The 17770-nt window shown below is 46.8% G+C and overlaps 1 protein-coding gene across 3 annotated transcripts in view; it reads right to left on the bottom strand.

The window, feature by feature from the left end:
- Positions 1-247: 247 nt before the first annotated feature.
- Rsu1 (Ras suppressor protein 1) overlaps positions 248-17770 on the bottom strand; it is a 188923-nt gene continuing 171400 nt past the window's right edge. For all 3 annotated transcript variants that reach the window (XM_021240396.2, XM_004859976.4, XM_021240395.2), the window contains one exon: positions 248-2690. In XM_021240396.2, the coding sequence (XP_021096055.1) occupies positions 2588-2690 (103 nt within the window). In that variant the 3' untranslated portion in view covers positions 248-2587. The remainder of the gene's footprint in view (positions 2691-17770) is intronic.

A 17770-nucleotide genomic window follows, 5' to 3' on the forward strand; every position in this document is an offset into this window, starting at 1 on the left:
CACTTGCCTTGCCAGCACAAGGACCCAAGTTTGATCCCTGGTACCAGAAAAAAAAAAAAAAGACTTACCTTTTAAGCTATGACATTTTGTTAAACCAGATATAAAACAACTAGAAAACACTGTAGAAAAAGATCTGAAACCTATTTTAATAATAAAAGAAAAAAAGCCAACCGAATATTTTATATTGTGGTTTGCATTTAAATACATGATCTTATTTTCTGAATTACATAATGTACAATATGCTAAATTCATTTTGAAAAAAAGTGTTTAATGTTTCTGATTACAAAAGTGTACATGCTCATTACAGAGAATTTAAAGCACTGTATATAAAAAGACAATTAAAAAACTTAGTTTACCATCCAGAGATAATTTATCAGCCTTAAAATGGTTTCATTTCCATTTAATATTTTTATGTTTACATATTTTACCCACGATCCCTTTACACAACTGGGCCATTGTGACGTAGTTTTTAAAATCTTTTTTTTCTACTTAACCAGATGATACAATTATTTCCCTTTTCCCTTAGATTGTTCAACAATTCTCAACGTCCTCCTGACAGTCCATTGCATGGATGAGCCAGTTCATTGGACCACTCTTCCCTGGTGGGCCTCTAGCTTTTCCCCACATGCTCACTGTGTACCTAATGTTATAAAGACAATTCTCACACAGTGCTTTGGGTGCTAGGATAACGTCTTACGAATGAAAATTCTGGATCCAAGTACACAATTTTAAGGTTTGGTTTCATGTTGTCAAACTGCTACCACCTTGTAGGAGAAATTTATATTCCCCATAGCTGTGTTCAAGAATGTTTATCTCACATTACTCCTCTAACACCTAATACTGCCCTAAGAAATATCTGCACATTTCTCAGTGCTACACTGCTCACACTCACAGTGATTTGTATTTTTTTATTAGCAGTGAGCATTTGCCCCTCCCCTTTTTTTTCTGTTTCTTGCCATATCTCTTCCTTGTGAGTTTATAGGTATTGCTCGTATTTCTACCTGGAATGCTGCAGAAAAAATTTATTCAATAAGCCTGTAATACTGTTGATTTTAGTAGTGCTTTACTGCTAACTGCAGTTAAACCTTTCCAATCAACCACAGTGGAGCCCTTGTTGTTCCTCCTGCAATCCCATAAGCTCTTAGATGAATTTTAAAAATTTAGGTAGGGGCAAATACAGTATTCCATCTCTGGAAATTGTATCAACTCTACCCTCACAGATGAGGGCACCTGAGGATTTCTCTTCCCAAAGCTAATTCTTGGTAACTGACAGAAGTTATCCAGAGGCAGCAAACAGAAATCCAAAGGTCTTTGAAATGGAAAGTCCACATGCTAAAGAATTGAGGATGTTTTGTTTTGATTCTGGATTTTCAGGGTCCCAGTGGTCTTGGTGCTGGGAACCTTTGTGAGAAACCGAAAGACACCCTAGGAGAGCAAGGCAAGTCCAGTCAGGCAGGCAGTCCATGTGGGCTACACCTCCTCTCTGCACACCTGTTGTTGGGAGGCAGGGAGGCATTCGTAGCCCTCTTAGCACAATGCTACTGTCCATAAGAAAGCGAGCTGCCTGTCACAGATGTGAAGTAATTGGGTGTTTAATGACTCTGCCAAGGCAGTTTCCACACAGGGCGTGGTGTAGACCATGCACACTGATACAACTTCTTTGGCAGCAAAGTCTCTCAGAAGAACGCTTTAGTAGGAGCAGATTTTCTGCAGTGACAAAAACATACTTGGGTTTTTCCTCCCTCCGTTTCATAGCTCTTGTCTACCAGCCACTGGCAGAAGTCGCTACTTCTTCAACGAAGGAATGCTGCTTTCCAAAATCCTTTGGCAGAATCTCCTAGAGATTTGTTTTTCTGCAGCTTCCTAATTTTAGAAAGTCTTCAAAGAAAGAAAAAAAAATAAAATAAAACCCCTGACAAATTGATGTGAGAAGAAACTAACTGTAATTTTGAATTTGTTTCATGGAAAGTTTGAATTTATCACCTGCAACCAGTAAAACTGGAGAAGGTAATTCTTTTTTTTGGGGGGGGCAGTAAACAAAAATGTGTACACCCTAAAATCTGACTATGCTTTATTCTCATCAAAAAGCATCATGTGATACAAATTCAAGATTTCATTAAAATCATTTGTAAGCTAAGTGAACATAACAGCTCGGTAGCGAAGGAAGACTTTTAATAAGGCAAAATAATGAGTTGTGTGAATAAACAGAAAGAATGAAAAGTGTTAACTGTGACATTTAAGTGGTTACATGATTTTAATTATTCTTTGGATAATAAGCAGCCTTGTGATGTCTATTCAGGGAACTGAAACCCATGCCTACTATGGAATTTGCAGTTGAATTAGAGCTCTGTTTTCTGCCCTTGGCGATTTCAAGGAAACAAATGGAAATGGTTTCAACACCGTATAAAAATCTACCACCTACCAAAAGAACTTAAAAGGTAAAGCGGTAAGAACTAGACAGAGGGAGTGAAGAGAAATGTTTTTTAAAAAGCCACACAAGAGCATTGTATTTATTTGTGAGAAAGAGCAAGAGAGGTCAGGGGAGTGAGTCAGGAAGAGTCCAGAAGTCCAGAAGCCCCGCACGCCCTCATTTGTTTTTGGCTGCGAGAGGTTTCCGGCTGATCTTTTTCGATTTGTCATTATTCTTCTTTGGGGGTTCTGGGTTTGCCTGCATGTGTCTGCCGTAGAGGCTGCAAAGACAAAGAGAGGAAACGGTGACACCTATTTTTCCAACCCAAATTTCTACCAGTAAAGCTTTAAGCAATATATTAATCTCTAGAAATATTCAATAAACCAAAGAATGCCTTTCAGAGGTCACCTGTTTTACTACAGTGAAGAATTTAAAGGGCTAGATGCATAGCTCAGTGGTAGAGCATTTGCCTAGCACATGTGAGGTGCTGCATTTGACACTAGCACCATAAAATAATTAAATAAGATTGTCTTGTACATGCACACACACACACACACACACACACGTGTGCACATGTTCAATAGTGGACAAGCTTCCTGGAATATCCCACTCACTGGGCAGGGTGTGGAAATGGCACAGGAAGAGGTCTTCTGGATTCTGGAGGCCAGGACATGCTCAGGACAATGTACCAAAGGCTGTGAGTGTGTACGTCGAGAAGTGACAAAAGGTGGGTCGAGCAGAGGAGTCAGAGTGTCTGTTTCGTGACAAGTAAGCATCATAGCTGGCCTGGGAGCCCAGGGGCTGCCTAATGTGACAAAGAGCCATGCAGTCCCAGTCCGCAATGGCTGCTCACGCGTGATTGATGCTGCAGGGATGGTGGCCACACATCAATGCCACATTAATAAGTATCACTGATTAAATGTTGACAAAGTGCCTTACAATCACAGTGGATGGCATTCACTGCAGAGAGGAGCTGGCTCCACGGCTGAGAGGATTTGACTGAACACAACAGTAATTAATCCATAATTTATGAGTAATTTTGATTAAACTAAATTAAAAGCCACCCTAAAATAAATACAGCTTAACCTTAACTCCCCTTATCGATATAGCTGTGTCTCCCAGAGAGCCCGATGCATGTCTCGGCTCTCCATTTCTCCAAGGAGAGGCACGAGCTGACTGTCGCCGCAGCTGGCTTGCATGGATGGGACGCTGGTGCAGACTGGCCTCCTGTTCACACTGGTGCTAAGGTTCACTCGAGGAATCCCATCCATTCTTGACATTGGCATTTTGTGGCCACACACAGTGTGGTGCTCTTTAGCATGAACTGGCGCTCTTCATGACACCACACTGTGGCTGGCAGGCTGAAGGGACACCTGGCACGTGGAAGCTGGCTGTGCTTGCGTGGTGAGGGAAGGATGCACCCCAGGGTTTGGGGAGGTCATGCTGTATGCTTTTCCCTGGCGTCTTCCAAGTGTCTCCTTGGAAACTGTACTAGCAGGGTCCCCCAGCGGTGGTGATAAAGAATTTGTGCCCTCATGGGATTAGGGATGTAGAGTTTGGAGATGCAGGAGATGGAGTTAGGAGTCAGAGGAGGAGTCCCTAGCCAGGTGCTGGGATCGCTCTGCAGCTAAAGAAGGTACCATCTTGTGCTGGATGGTAACACGAGAGCTCGCACATGGGCCTCTAAGCTCTGTACGAATCAACCGTTTGGAGAGCTCTGTGCTACATCATGGAGAGAACAGCCCAGTGCTTCCCAGCCCGGCAGGCCCCACTCGGTGGCCACAGCAGAGCCACCTCCTTCTCCAAGAGAATCTGCCACCTAGGAAAAGGCATCTTTAGACTTACACAGGCTCCTCTCTGCATGTCTAAAAAAGACCAAGCCACGGCCACCTTAGGGCCCTGGAACCCAGGGAAGAAACCATTGCTTTAGACAGAGAAGAAAGCAGGACCTGTGTTACCTCTGGTGCCACCCCCATTTCCCAGAGCTGTCCACTGCTAATCCTCAACACCTGTGAGCGTGCCACCTTCAACAGTACGGTGGAGTCAGGAGCTTGCGATGTGAAGATCGTCCTCCAGTATCGGGGTGGCCCCAATCTTGCATCCCTTCCTTCCCAGCATCTCCCCAGATAAGCCCAAGAGGTAGAAGAAGCCCTGAGCTCAAGAGGAGCCATCTGCTACACTGCCCTCCCTAATCAACACACTCGGAAACATACTCTTCCCTGAGGATCCTCCGGTCCTCTCCTCCTAGGATGCAGCTTTGCTGAGGGCCGTGGGCTCCATGCTCAGGAGCGAGTGACCTCCCCTGGAGCCCTCTGCCTGTGCCCGGGTCACCTGGCACAGAGTGAAGGTCTGACTCTGTTCTGTGCTTTCACCCAGGCACCCACAGTCTTAGCAGCTGCAGCGGCACAGCCTACTTACAACTTCTTTTACCTTTTTCCTCTATTTTTCTCATCGCTTATTACAAGAAAGGAAAAAGAAATAGACAACATCAAACTCTAAGGATCCTCAAAAGCTCAGAAATATGATGCCACAGGTCATGCACCTGGAAACTCGGAAACTCGGGTGCTAGGAGGGAGGGTCCAGGAGCAGTGACAGGTCAGGGGAGGCCGAAGCTGCAGCTGCTAAGGCCTGGCCTGTGTCATGTCCTGGAGGAGTGAGGGGTAAGCTGGGCAGGGAGCTTCCAAGGCAGCGGGTGTTTGGCTGGCCTCGGGCCAAATCCAGTCACCTCACAAGGGGGTGCACAAGCCACCTGGCTCTGGGCAGCCTCTGCTTCCATTAAGGAGGGATCTGGGGTGTTCTGGTGTTTCAGTTCCTGCCTTTTATATTCAGACGGACTGTGTGTGTCTGGATTTCCCAGGGCTACCCAGCAAGTCACACAAAGGCCAGGCCGGGGCCTGCCACCATGGATGTTTAAAGCCAAGTTTTGACACCTGAATGATCAGCAACTTTCCTCTCTCCCCAACCCCACCGTACCTCAGTTTCTTCTTCTGTCAGACAACGATGTTGCTTTCCTTGCAAGGTGATCTAGTAAGCCCCACGCTGAGGCAAGTCTATTAGAAACGGCCACTGCAAGCTTTTGAAAGGAAGGGCTGATGTGGTTAAATACTCAAGGTGATTAAATAAAGGTAATTACATGATTACCTTATTTCTTTAGGGCTTTTTCCTCTGAAAAGAACATGGTATTTTCTATCAATGTTAAATCCCCAAACACCTCTGGAAGAAAGGTTTTTGTCCTCTTTGAAGTGAGCAACTAAGGCCGACCTAGCTAAATCCATCGTCCCACTTCTTCGGTGAGTCACTGGCAGGGCGGGAGGACACAGGGTCCGCTGTGACATCCTTTAACTCCGCCACCTGTGTGGGCAGATGAGAGCCAGCCTTTTCTTGGGCAGCCACTTCCACATGGGGACCAGGCTGGGACAGGGCAGTAACCAGATGCATCTCAGGATCCAAAGTCTTGGGTTCTGTTCCTGTCTCCACCGGTAATTAGCCACGAGGCCTCAGTGTGGTAGAAGTGTGGCAGGCAGATCAGTGGGCTCCAGAGAGGGCCATATCCTAACCCCTGGTACCATGAACTTGGAATTTTACATGGCCCAAGAGACCCTGTAGATGGGAATAAGTTAGGGATCGCGAGCTGGAGAGATAAGGGCTTCAGGGTGAACCAAGTGCTATCAAAAAAGCATTCTCATCCAGCACTCTGGGAGGCTGAGGCAGGAGGGTTGAAAGTTCAAGCCCAGCCTGGGCAACTCAGAACCTGGCTCAAAATAAAATAAAAATAAGTAAATAAATACACAGGGCTGAGAATGTAGCTTAGTGGGAAGGCTTTACTTTCAATCTCCAACAACTGAAAAAGAAAACATAAATAAAAGGTTCTGGTAAGAAAGAGAGAGGCTGCTGCCTGGGAGATGGAAGAAGGAAGGGCCAAGCAGGGGAGTGGGACTCTGAAGCTAGGAAGGGAGGGACAGGGTCCCATATTCTTCCCTGGAGTCTCCGGAGGGATGTAGTGCCACACTGACCCTGACTTCAGCCTTGCACCGTCCAGAACTGTAGGACAACACATCCTCTGTTTCCAGCTCCTAAGTTTGTAAATCTGTGGTGATCTGCTGCAGCAGCAAGCGAGAACTGACAGGTTGAGTGAAGCTCTGTGGGCCTGCCTGGGTGGTGCGTGCAGGAGGATTCTGCTTCCTTTCATCAGGTATAAAAGCCAGTTCCTAGGGCAGCAGACCACCGAGAGGAGAAGTTCAAGAACCGAGCAAGGTGTGACCGGAAGACAGAGTGGGGTTCTCTTCCCACCAGGCAGGCAACCGGTCCCCTCTGTAAAGACAGGAAGTCTTTGTCCCCCATTCGCTGAAAGGAATGGCTGGTGGCCCATGTTCTGATTGTCCCTGGATTTACTTTGTGGAGCAGACTGAGTGATAAGGAGAGGGAGTTAGCTGCCCTGGGAGGGCTGGTCTCGCCTGGCCAGCAAGACCTCTAAGATGTTAACGCATCAGAACATCCAGGAAATAATGGTTGGTATGGCTCACGACAGTAGAGGTGGATTTTGTCTTCCTGACCACACAATTCCCTCCTCTTCTGACATGCACTTTTTCTTAGGGCTTTGGAGAATCCAGCTGCTCTTGCTTGGCCCGTTCTTCCCAACTCCTGCACTTGGGCAAACCTCAACCATCGCGTGGCCCCTGGCACCCTGTCCCTTCCCGGACAGCATGTCCCCTCGGCGCTCTCTGCCCAGGGAGCAGTTGTCTTGTCTCACAGGAGCCCACAGCCCCTGTAACTGGGGATTCCCGGAAAAGAGTTCCCATCTCTCTATTCCGCACCTAGCTCAGAACTGATGACAGGTGGCCTTGGGAATGCCACCAACTTGCCGCAGTCTGAAGTCCTCACCTGCGAAATCCAGGCAGAAGCTGTCACTACTTTGGATGGCATGGGGAAGATTAAATTAGACATGGAAATGGGCTTGTCCAGGTGGGCACACACAAGGTGCTCCAGAATGGCAGTGGCGGCCTTTGACCTCTTATGAAGCTCTGTGACGCAAGCCATCCGCCAGGTGCTCTCACTTCACACGTGCTGTTGCGTGGAACCTGCACTGCGATCACGCGCTTTTGGGCCAGGAGCCCTGGAAGAAGGGGCACCGCCACCTGGCTATGCCCCCTTGAGAGGGGACATTTCGCTGGTGGGCAAAATGCTCAGCCCAAAAAGTAAAGGGGACTTTTTGCACAGAGCCCCTAGAAAACTTTTCTCTCCTGAAATCTGAGCTTTCGAGACGATAATTGGGAGATGATTAAAGAATGGGAAAAACCAACAAAGAGCACTTTAAAGTGACAGGAAAGGATGCTGTACTCTCAGGAGTCTGACGAATAGGCTGCTGTCGCCAAAGACAATTTCAAAGGCGAGATGCCTGTGGATGCTCTCAGCTAGGGGAGACTAGGGGTTGGCCCTGCTCAGGCTCACAAGAGAACTCATTCCAGGCTGTGAAGGCCAAGGGCAAACGTGAGGCTGGGTCCTGCCTGAGCACTGACTGAAAAACCCCTGCTAAAGACCATCACTGGAGGAGCCACTGTGAAATGGTCCTGGGTTGCCTGGGTCAGCAGGCGGGTCACATTAAAGGCGTGTCACTGAAGTAGGCCACAGATGGGCCACTGGAAGCTCCATGCACCCGACCAATGCTGCCGGTTTCATCAAAGATTACACAGCAGAAGAAAATCCCACCCCACTCTAATCTGAGCTGATTTAGCAAACAATGTATTTATTAAGCACTGTGACATGCATGGTTTTCAATTACTGATCCATGAGTTTCATCTGCTATGGGCACCTTCTGTTGTGGAAAAATCCACGAGTTGCATTGTTTCTGCTGGATGCTGTCTCTGGCACTGACCGTCACCTCCTTTTTCTGCTGTGGCAATGAAGACCACTATGGGCCACCTCTCTCCTCCACAATTTCCTCTCTGGGATACAGGGCCCTGTGCTCGCTCTTCCTATCACTCTGGAGACCGCTTTAGATCTTGCGTCCCTGCTTTTATCTCTGTATCCTCTTCCCCAGAAAGATCATCTGATTTTACAGCTCTAGTGATGATCTTTGAGCAGCAGCTCTCTAAGACACCATCCTCTTCAGTCCACTTGGAGACTCTGCTATAAAACCCAGCAAAGCAGGTGAGACGCCCCTCCCAGCATCCTCCATGTCTCCAAACTGTCAAGATCAAATGTTGGCATCGTTTTGACATCTGCCTCTTTTTCTGCTTGCTTTATTAGTCAAATCTCATAGCAGTTCCTCTGCACTAGCAATTCTTAGGCTGGGACCATGGAGCTATCTGAAACCCTAGGCAAAGCTGTGTGAGTGTACTGCAGACTATAGGGCTGTGGCTTTTGTCAGTTTTTTAAAAGATTCCTAACTCAGTGGGTCACTTAGCCACTTCACGGTACTCGGTTTATTCTGACTTCCATCATCCTCGTTCTTCTTGTCCTCCTACTTCGGCCATGTGGCCAATAGTTTATGGCAATGGTTCCCTGGTTGGTCTCCTTGACGCAGGTACTTTGTCTCCTCCAATGTGTCCTGCACCCAACGAACAGAACGGTCTCTCCTTGGAGTGTGCATAGGGAAGAGGACCCAGTGTCCCCTAGACCGAAGGCTCAGCCTGGTCCCCTGCACTGAGCAGCCGTGGGACCTGGGCCAGCTTCCCACTTCATCGCTCCTGCACACCAAGAGCACCAGGGAAGCATGGCTGGTCCTGAGGCGGGCGGTGCGGAGAGCAGGAAAGGAGGATCCAGCGTGAGCTCTGCCACCTAGGAGATAACTTCAAATCTTACATCTTTCCGGAAACACTGCTACCGCAGCTGGAAGATGGGAACATCTGCACACTGCTGACCTCTCTGGCAACCAGACTGGCATGGGCTCTTTGGGGGTGCTCTGAGAGGAATAAAAGAGTGCCAACTCATTCCGAAGAATGGGATTAACATTTCCAGCCAGGCAGCCAGCCTGCCTTCCTTCAGGTCTGCTTTTGTTTGGCTGTTGTTGCTTTTACTGTTTATTTTGGCTGATCTGTGTTATTATCGTCTAGAATGTGTGGCTAGGTCCCTTCTACCACTCAGGTCCCGTTCACATTTTGAGTACTTGAGATCTTCATTGCTTCTTCCATCCCCACCCCTATTCTGCTTTTACAAAGCATCATGGGATTTGTCAGGATTGCCCCATGCAGCCCCTGATGATACACAAAGTGATGCTTGCCCTTGGCTTATTTCAAAACATGAGCAGAGCACCTTGGTGACAACACAGCATCTACCCTGTGACTACTACGCAAACACTATTCACTGCCACAAGGATCCACCGAGGTAGGTCCTGTTATGATCTTTCTTTTTCAAATGAGGAAAGTGGTGCTTTGCAGCTTCAGGCCTGGGTCACACCCAGGCAATTTCTCCGAAGTTCAACGTGACTAAGTTATCTTGTCAGGCATCTTCTTTGGCTGTCTCAGTTTTGCTTTCTTAATAACACCACCCCTTTCTTGAGAGTGGGGAGTACAAGTGTCACTTCTTTTATATTCCGTACATTCAAGGCACTGCTAGGAACACACTGTGTGCGATGTAAATATTGTGTTTCAGAACGCCAGGTATGAGAGAGGTGCAATATGCTGTTCTGAAGTCATTTGTTCGTGTCATATGCCTCCCGACTGTTGTTTCGGGAGTTTCCATGGAAAGTCCTTATACAGACCAAGAAAAGAACCAATTTTAAAATCTAAGTAGATGGCCAGCAGGAATAATGGAGAGAAATAATTCTGCCTGTAATTTGTAATCTTATGGTAGGATGCTAAATTTAAAATCTCTGCAAATAAATCTGTGGACAAAGTGTGAAGCCAAATTATTAATAAGTATTTGCAATATCTTTATCCTAACTAGCAGCAGTGAGGGGCTGATGACAGAATCTTAGCACATAAACTGCTGAGTCTTAAAGAAAAAAAAATTAGTTATCCTGGTCCTATGAGGAGTCTCATTCATTTAAAAGGCAATGATTTTTGGGGATCAGAGCTCCAAGAGACAGTTGCATGCAATTCATCAGTGGTGGTGTGGGTCTGCCACAGTCTTTCCCATTATAATCCTCACCATTCTTGGTTCTTAAAGCACAGTGTACAAAGGAAGTATAAACATACATGTCAACTGGCATCTATAAAAACAGCCAAAAGGAGTGTGCAGCTGGCTGAACACAGTATCAAGCTGTATAAAAATATGAACTATAAGGCAGTTTTAAAAAGATGTTATACATTCCAGACTTGCTCACTGCCCCACGAGAGGAGAAATGAGGATTCTAGCAGAGCAAAACTAACAGTATCATGCACAAAATATGCTCATTAAACTTCATCATCCTGTCTACTCTAATGATGCTTTTACTTAATAAAAATTCCCCGAGCAGTTGCAAGGATATTAGGCAAGGTCTTCGGATATGTATCAGAGGTCCGAGCTGTCACTAGAAGGCATGCAGTTCAGGAGGCATGCTCCCTGGGGAAAGAGCAAATCCAGCTTCCACGGAATGCATGCAGAGAAAAATCAATAACTGCGACTTGCTTCCCTGCTTAAGCGTTTAAGAAAATAGGTAATCCTTTTAAATTAAACTGCAAAGTGCTAAATGTTGCAATTTCCAGAATAAACTCAAAGGCAAAAGGAAATAAGTCCAAGGGCGCTGGTAAGTTTCTCAAACAAGCTACTTCCCTGATAGACTTCGCACCTGGTGTGCATATTTCTTTATGGAAGAATTATTTTAGTAAATGGCATGTGTAGCGATGAAAAGGAGACACTCAGTTGTACACGTGTATGTTTGCAATACATACCCAGATACACAACCCTAGTCACAGATATGAGGAAGGACACAAGGAATTATTTATCTATGGGCAATTAACCCCTTTAAAATTATTCTTAAAAACCAGTACTATAAAAATCTACTATGAGTTCGATCCCTGGTACAAAATAAAATAAAATAAAATAAAAATCTACTAAATAGTAAATCAAGTTACAAAATAATAATTTTCTAATCAACCTCTTAACATACATAGTCAGATGCTATCCTCTATCATCAAAGATTATTATGATATTTTATCTGTATTAGATGACCCACTTTAAGTTTCATGTCTTGCCAATACAGAATTAGCTGAAGAGATGATTTCGGGCAAGGGGAGACTGAGGCACCACCTGAAAACATGAATTTAAAGGAAATTGACTGTCCTCTGCATGCTCCACGATAAAAATAGTTCAAAATGGATCAGAGCCGAAACCCCACAAGTCACTCAGAATAACAGGATGATTCCCAGGCCCGCAGGAGTGGCTATAAGCAGACCAAAGCCACTGACAAAGCTGGACAGGGAATCCGTCCATCAGAAGGGAGTCAGCAACCGAAACAGCAGGGGAAATGCAGGTGGTGGGGACCAGCAGGCGGTGAGTCCCGTGCATGCCCTGTCAGGGCGGTGTCTCCACAAGGGTGGCACCAATCCTACCCTGCAAATGCAGACCCCCAAACGCAGACTGTGGTCCCTCCTCAGACTGCAGCTTGCCCTCCCCTGCACCACTGCCCTCCCTGCTCCCATCCCAGGCTCTCTCCACTTCTGAGATGGGCCCTGCTTCTCCCCCTGCTCTCCACAAGGTCTCCCTGAACTGGGCCCCATCACCCACCCCACTTAACTGGTGGAGGAACGGAGACACCAACAGCTTAGACACCACGGATAGGAATACAGCCCTTGGCCTCCAGGGGCTGAGGCTGCTGGGCTGGCCCGGGTCACATGATTCATGGCTCCGCCTTGAGCCACTGGGATGTACCATCGCCCGGCCACAGCCACTGTTCACACACAAGCATGTGGTCCGGGAGAGCCAGAGAGCAACAGACGAGGACCTCAGCTCCAGCAGCTGGACAGCAAAGTCCTTTCCTTCTCTTATGTGAATTAGGAATGGTAGGAATGTGCTGGCTCCCATCTTGGCCAGGTGTGAAGAATCTACCCAGGACAGAAACCAGCACAGGCAAAGGGCCGAAAGGTGGAGTGCTTGGGACCAGTGACACCGTTTGGGTGTGGCAGGAGTCCACTGTATGGATGGGTTATTTTTATAAAACTGTCAAATAATGCTCTCTGTCGCTTAGGCTTTGTGTTTCCTGCAATCAAAGGGAATGCTGAGTGCTGAGTGTCTCTGGATGTGGATTCTGCCATCCAGTCTTCCATGCCCACATCTCTGACCAAATTAATCTTGACATCATGCGTCACCGTTTCTGTTTATTAGATCACTATTGTTTCCTGTCTGCCCTGACAGAAGATTAGTTCCTAGAGAGTAGGAACCTTGTCTGTCTTCTTCAGTGCCCTCTGTCCACTGCGCTATGCATACACTACAGCTGTCTGCTGACTGACTGAATGAAAGCATATATCACTGCATTCACTAGGATGTACTAAAGCGATCAACTGTGTATAACTTCCCAGCTGGATCACTGGTCCTGCGGTACAAGGACAGTGTGGAAATCACTTTTGCTTTTCTAGATCCAGTGCTTGGCACACAACAGTCACCCAATATACGTGGACTTAATGAGAATCTCAGTTAAGGAACATTTCCTGATGTCCTCGATTCCAACCCCATTGGCGACTGTCCACTGCTGTTCCACTGAAAGCCATTTACTGAACATGTACTGTGCAGGGCAGGGTGAGGTGTGGGAGGTAGTTATCCTCTTCCTCAATTCCTGGTTCCTACATCACTTTTTTTTGTTGTTTGGATTTTCTGAGACAGGGTCTCTATGTAGTTCAGGCTGGCCTCAAACTCATGGTGATCCTCCTGCCTCAGCCTCCTGAGTGCTGGGGTTACAGGCGTGCACCCCACACCCAGCCCTACTCACTTTCCTCAGTGTGTTACAACTTTCAGGGAATACTGGTTGCATCCACTGTTACCAAGAACTAGTGAAGACAGAGTTTTAATGAAGGAGAATGCCTTCATAAAAACATTATACAAGTGGTATTCTTTTCCCTTTGCTCTGGGGACACATTAAAAATGAGAACAAGCTTTTCTACTCACGGAAGACTCTTCTTTTTGGTTGTGCAAGGTTCCTTCATGAGGAGCCCAGCGATGGTGCTGACCTCTAAAGTCACTGAGGGAGCTGGCACAATAGCAAGCCATGTAGCACTCACTACACACTCCCGTCCACACAGGAAGCTTCCCCAGCACTCTCTGTGTATACCTTATCTAGGCCTGAAGCAATGCCCAGCAACACCAGCACCCAGGGCCCACATCTGTCCGGTGGCTGTCGATGTAAACGATGCTACAATTACAGATCAGAGGTCGCATAACTAGGAATACGAGTGTCGAAAAGAGGCCTCTGCTTTCTCTCCTTCTTGTGTTTTTCAGGTAGGCACAAATGGTAAAAGCAGGCAGGGAATATGGGTATTACTAATGCCATCACTACTGCGTCTCCTCTGCCTCTTTGTGGCGGGTAGTGTGGACTCTGTTCATGATAGTGTCCTTCCCTTTCAGTTTCTCTCCTTCCTGAGATTTGACCACAGCAGGTGCCACGAAGCCGAGTGAACAGAAGGCTGGACATCTCATTAAACAGAAACACGGGCTATCAGTGTCAGGGGCCAGGGCTACAAATACCAATGGGGACTCAGAAGGTTCTGGGAGTAACCCTGTAACTGGACGCTCTTACGTTTCTCCAAAGAGAAAGGGAGGTCTTTGGATTTGCAAGGGGGTAGAAACTACCAAGCATGTGTGATGCCACACACCCTGTCACTCCAGGGCAGACCCCACATATTGAGGGGGTGCTCTGTGGGGCTGAACCCAGAACCCACTGCAAAAGCACTGTGGGACGGGCTCTGGTCGGTCAGAGCCGGGCATCCAAGTGGAACTTACACACTTGACCTCTGAAACCTGCAGGGCTCCACAATGACAAGCTCACTTAATCCTCGACCAAATTATGGTAAATGAAACCTTACGGGGCTCGCATCTCTGGGGTTCCTCCTCTGCTCTGGTTAGGATGGGGCACGGTGCCAGAGATTTCAGACAGCACTATATTATTTTCCCCTTCTTCCATTATCCAAGGATTTCTGGTGAAGTGAGTCACATTTTACATTTGGAGCAAAGATAAAAACAAAACATGCAGAACAGGCTTGGGAAGCAAAACCACAAAACCTCCAGCTGCCTCCTAACCACATGGCATGATGCCCACGAGGCCCTCCTAGGGGAAAAAGCAGCAGCAGGCACCCGGTACCTTTTGCTGTTTCCCTGGTGAAGCCAAATTGCCATTATGCCATCTCTGCAACAGGGCAGCTAAGTCAATTTGTGCGCTTCCTACACTCGAGACCCCAGTCTTTGGAAGACTGGCCAGAGACACAAAGGAGACGAGCCCAACTTCTGGTGGCCAAGGGGATGTGTTGGTGTCCAGAAAGAAACAAGGTGGTATCTGGGGATAAGTCACCACCTATCCCAGGAATGACAGAGAAGATATCTGTGGCAGCTTAATAGTAAATGCATCTTTGGATTCCACCTATTTAGTTTTAGTTATATTTTGAGTCTCATGGAAAAATTAATTAAAAAAAAAAATTGAGACAGAGTAAAGAGTTGCTAAATGGTCCAGACTGGGGTCAAATTTGGGACCTTCCTGCATCAGCCTCCCAGACTTAGGGGATTAATGGCACACGTCAACACGCTCAGCTTCTATTTTTAAAATCAGATTTTAAAATTCCTAGAGAAACTTTTGCTCTGCAAGTACACCAAGGTTTTAAAAACTAAGATGCGTGGTTTGTTATTCTGTAAGATCAGTGAAGGAATTCCAGGCACCAACAAGGAACCTGCTGGGGCCTCTGGGGGATTCCAGAGAGCCCAATTTTCTGGCGGGAATTCTCCATGTCAGTTGCCCCAACAGGCAAACTGTGGCTGTGGGTCGGGAGTGAAGGGCTAAAGCTTGTCACAATAGCACCTAGCGTCCAAGAACCTTTAGTGTTTCATCGAAGAATCTCACCCAAAACACCCCTGGGAAGGTGCTGGAATATTCTAAATGCAGATGGCGGAAGTGAGGTGGAAGTAAAGTGATGCCAGAGAAACGGGGTGGCTGGGAGGCTCTTCGCCGGCCCGGAATGACACTGTGGATGTAAGATGCCAAAGGGAAAGGCAGTGGTGACCCCCAAATATCAACAAACCATGTTCTGGGGCAACGGACAGACTGAGAACCTCATTTACTGAGGGAGCAGGAGAATGAGTGTATGAGAGAGCGAATAGGAGTCTTTCTTTAAGCTCAGCACCTGTGTGGAAATCAACCCAAAGCAGACTGTGGGACACTGTTCTGAAACTCATCTCTAATTCTTGGCAGCTGGGTAACCTTGGACAAGTTACCCAGCCTCTCTGAAAGTTCTGCCTCATCTGTAAAATAGGATTGATAGTAACAGTGCACAGCTCCTAGGGTACTTGTGAGGAGGAAATAACAGCGTGCTTAGCAGGTACCAAACAGGTGTTCAATAAACCATGGCCACTGCACACTGTGCTCAGAGTCAGGGCTGTCGAATCCACACTTGGGTGAAGCCACAGAATCGCAGAAGGCCTTATGGTTGTCTGCCCGAAGTTTTACACAAAACATAGTTTCTTTCCAAAGAGATATTTTTTAAAAATGTTGTATTATGTATGCTTGAGGAAAATAGCAAATGGCAGAGAACATAAGGAGAGTCCTTGGATACGGAACTACCAACAAGTTTAGTCGCTTTTTGAGCCTAGTCGCCACTGAGTGATGACAGACAGCCCTGGTAGCCAAGGCAAAGAGAGTCGGGGAGTCTTCCAGAAGGAGGCGGGAACTGTGCTCTGTCCAGGGTCCTGAATGGGTAGCTGGCCAGCACCGATGGAAAACATGAGTGAGGGAATGGAGTGTAGCTCAGTCCTCCTCGGGCTCCAGCTCTCCCATGCACCGGCTAAGCTGTTCCCCAATCTATTCAGATGGGAACCACATTACATAAGAGTCAATAATCTTTATGGTAACTCTGCAGTGAAAGTGTCGTTTGTTGTAATGAACACTGATCATAAGTTAAGCCCTTAGCTACTCTTTCTGTTATTTTTTATTATACTGTTCCTTGCTCTGTTATATTTCAGGGGTACTGAGGGAATTCATCCAACTATGTTCGCTAGTCAGCTCTTCATTACTCAGATTAGATTCTGCTAAGATGCAATGGAGCAATTTGCGAACACACTGATTCTTAAGGAGATGCATCAGACGCTGGTTATATATTCTCTTTGCTGATGCCAGCAGGCAACCTTCCCCCTTCCTTTTCCCCCTGATTATTTGTCCCCTTAATTTGCTCCTTTCCTCTCTACTTATCTTGCACTCCATTCACAGTATGGTTCTCCAGGCCCAAATCCAAGAGCACATTAACAACGTGATTGGGGGGATTTTTTTTTCCTGCAGTAATAACTCTTTGTTCAGCTCAACACCCAGAATAATGTTTCCAAAATCATCACTGCCTCTCCTACAGCTCTCGGTTGCAAACACCACGCTGCTTACATTACAGTCACCCCTCCCCCCCGCTGCCTTAATGGACAGTAAGTCCAAAAGGCACGCCAGCGAGGAAAAGCTGGAATGCTTCCATTTTTTAAAAGAGCCAATATGAAAAATTCATTTTGCACGTTGTATATTAAGCATGAGAGTGGAATTTCCATATGCCTCTGCTCTGTGCTCTTGGAGCTGCTCATCAGTGGGCTGTAGGTCCCCAGAGAGGCTGTGTCACCGCCACAGTTTAGCGGCCAGCTCAAAGGCATGGAGACCTCATGGATTCAGGCCAAGCACTGGCCCTCTGGCAGCAACATCAGTGGGCTCTGCTGGGTTGACTGGGAAGGGGGCTTCAGCCAATCCCCACTGGATACTGGGCATTTAAAGCAAGCACTTTTTATTAGACTATTAGCTTTGATCCTGTTGGCCACAGCACCAGGGAATAATTTAAGGATAAGAAATCAGTACCTACAGGCATTGCAGACCTGGACTCGCTGCTCTGGGTAGCTTTTTTGGGGCAGAGTTGGCTGGGAATGCTGTTTCTCAGGGAAATCAAGCTCAGTGGGGAAACTACTCAGGCAGGCACACCACAGTACTGCCACACAGTCTCTCTTACTATGCTTTCCTCCTGATACAGATTAGAGGAGAGTTGAGAAGAAACTTTTATTAAAATGTCTACAGCTCTTTAAAAGCAACATTAATTTCCTTTTCCAGACAAGACAGAGTGCTCGTGGTGAGGGCAGAAGACTATTGATGGATGTGAAGGTTACCTGTACAGTAAGAATGCAAGAAACAGTCTCATCCAGGGCACCTTTCATGGGAGTTTGGGGTTAAGGGGAAAAAATTACTGAGTTGGATTCTGGGGTGCCTGCATCAGGATGAGCACAAAATCA

Source organism: Heterocephalus glaber, unplaced genomic scaffold, assembly GCF_053883595.1.
Source record: "Heterocephalus glaber isolate CG9 unplaced genomic scaffold, H.glaber_assembly_v1.0 deba00000768, whole genome shotgun sequence".
Taxonomy (NCBI): domain Eukaryota; kingdom Metazoa; phylum Chordata; class Mammalia; order Rodentia; family Bathyergidae; genus Heterocephalus; species Heterocephalus glaber.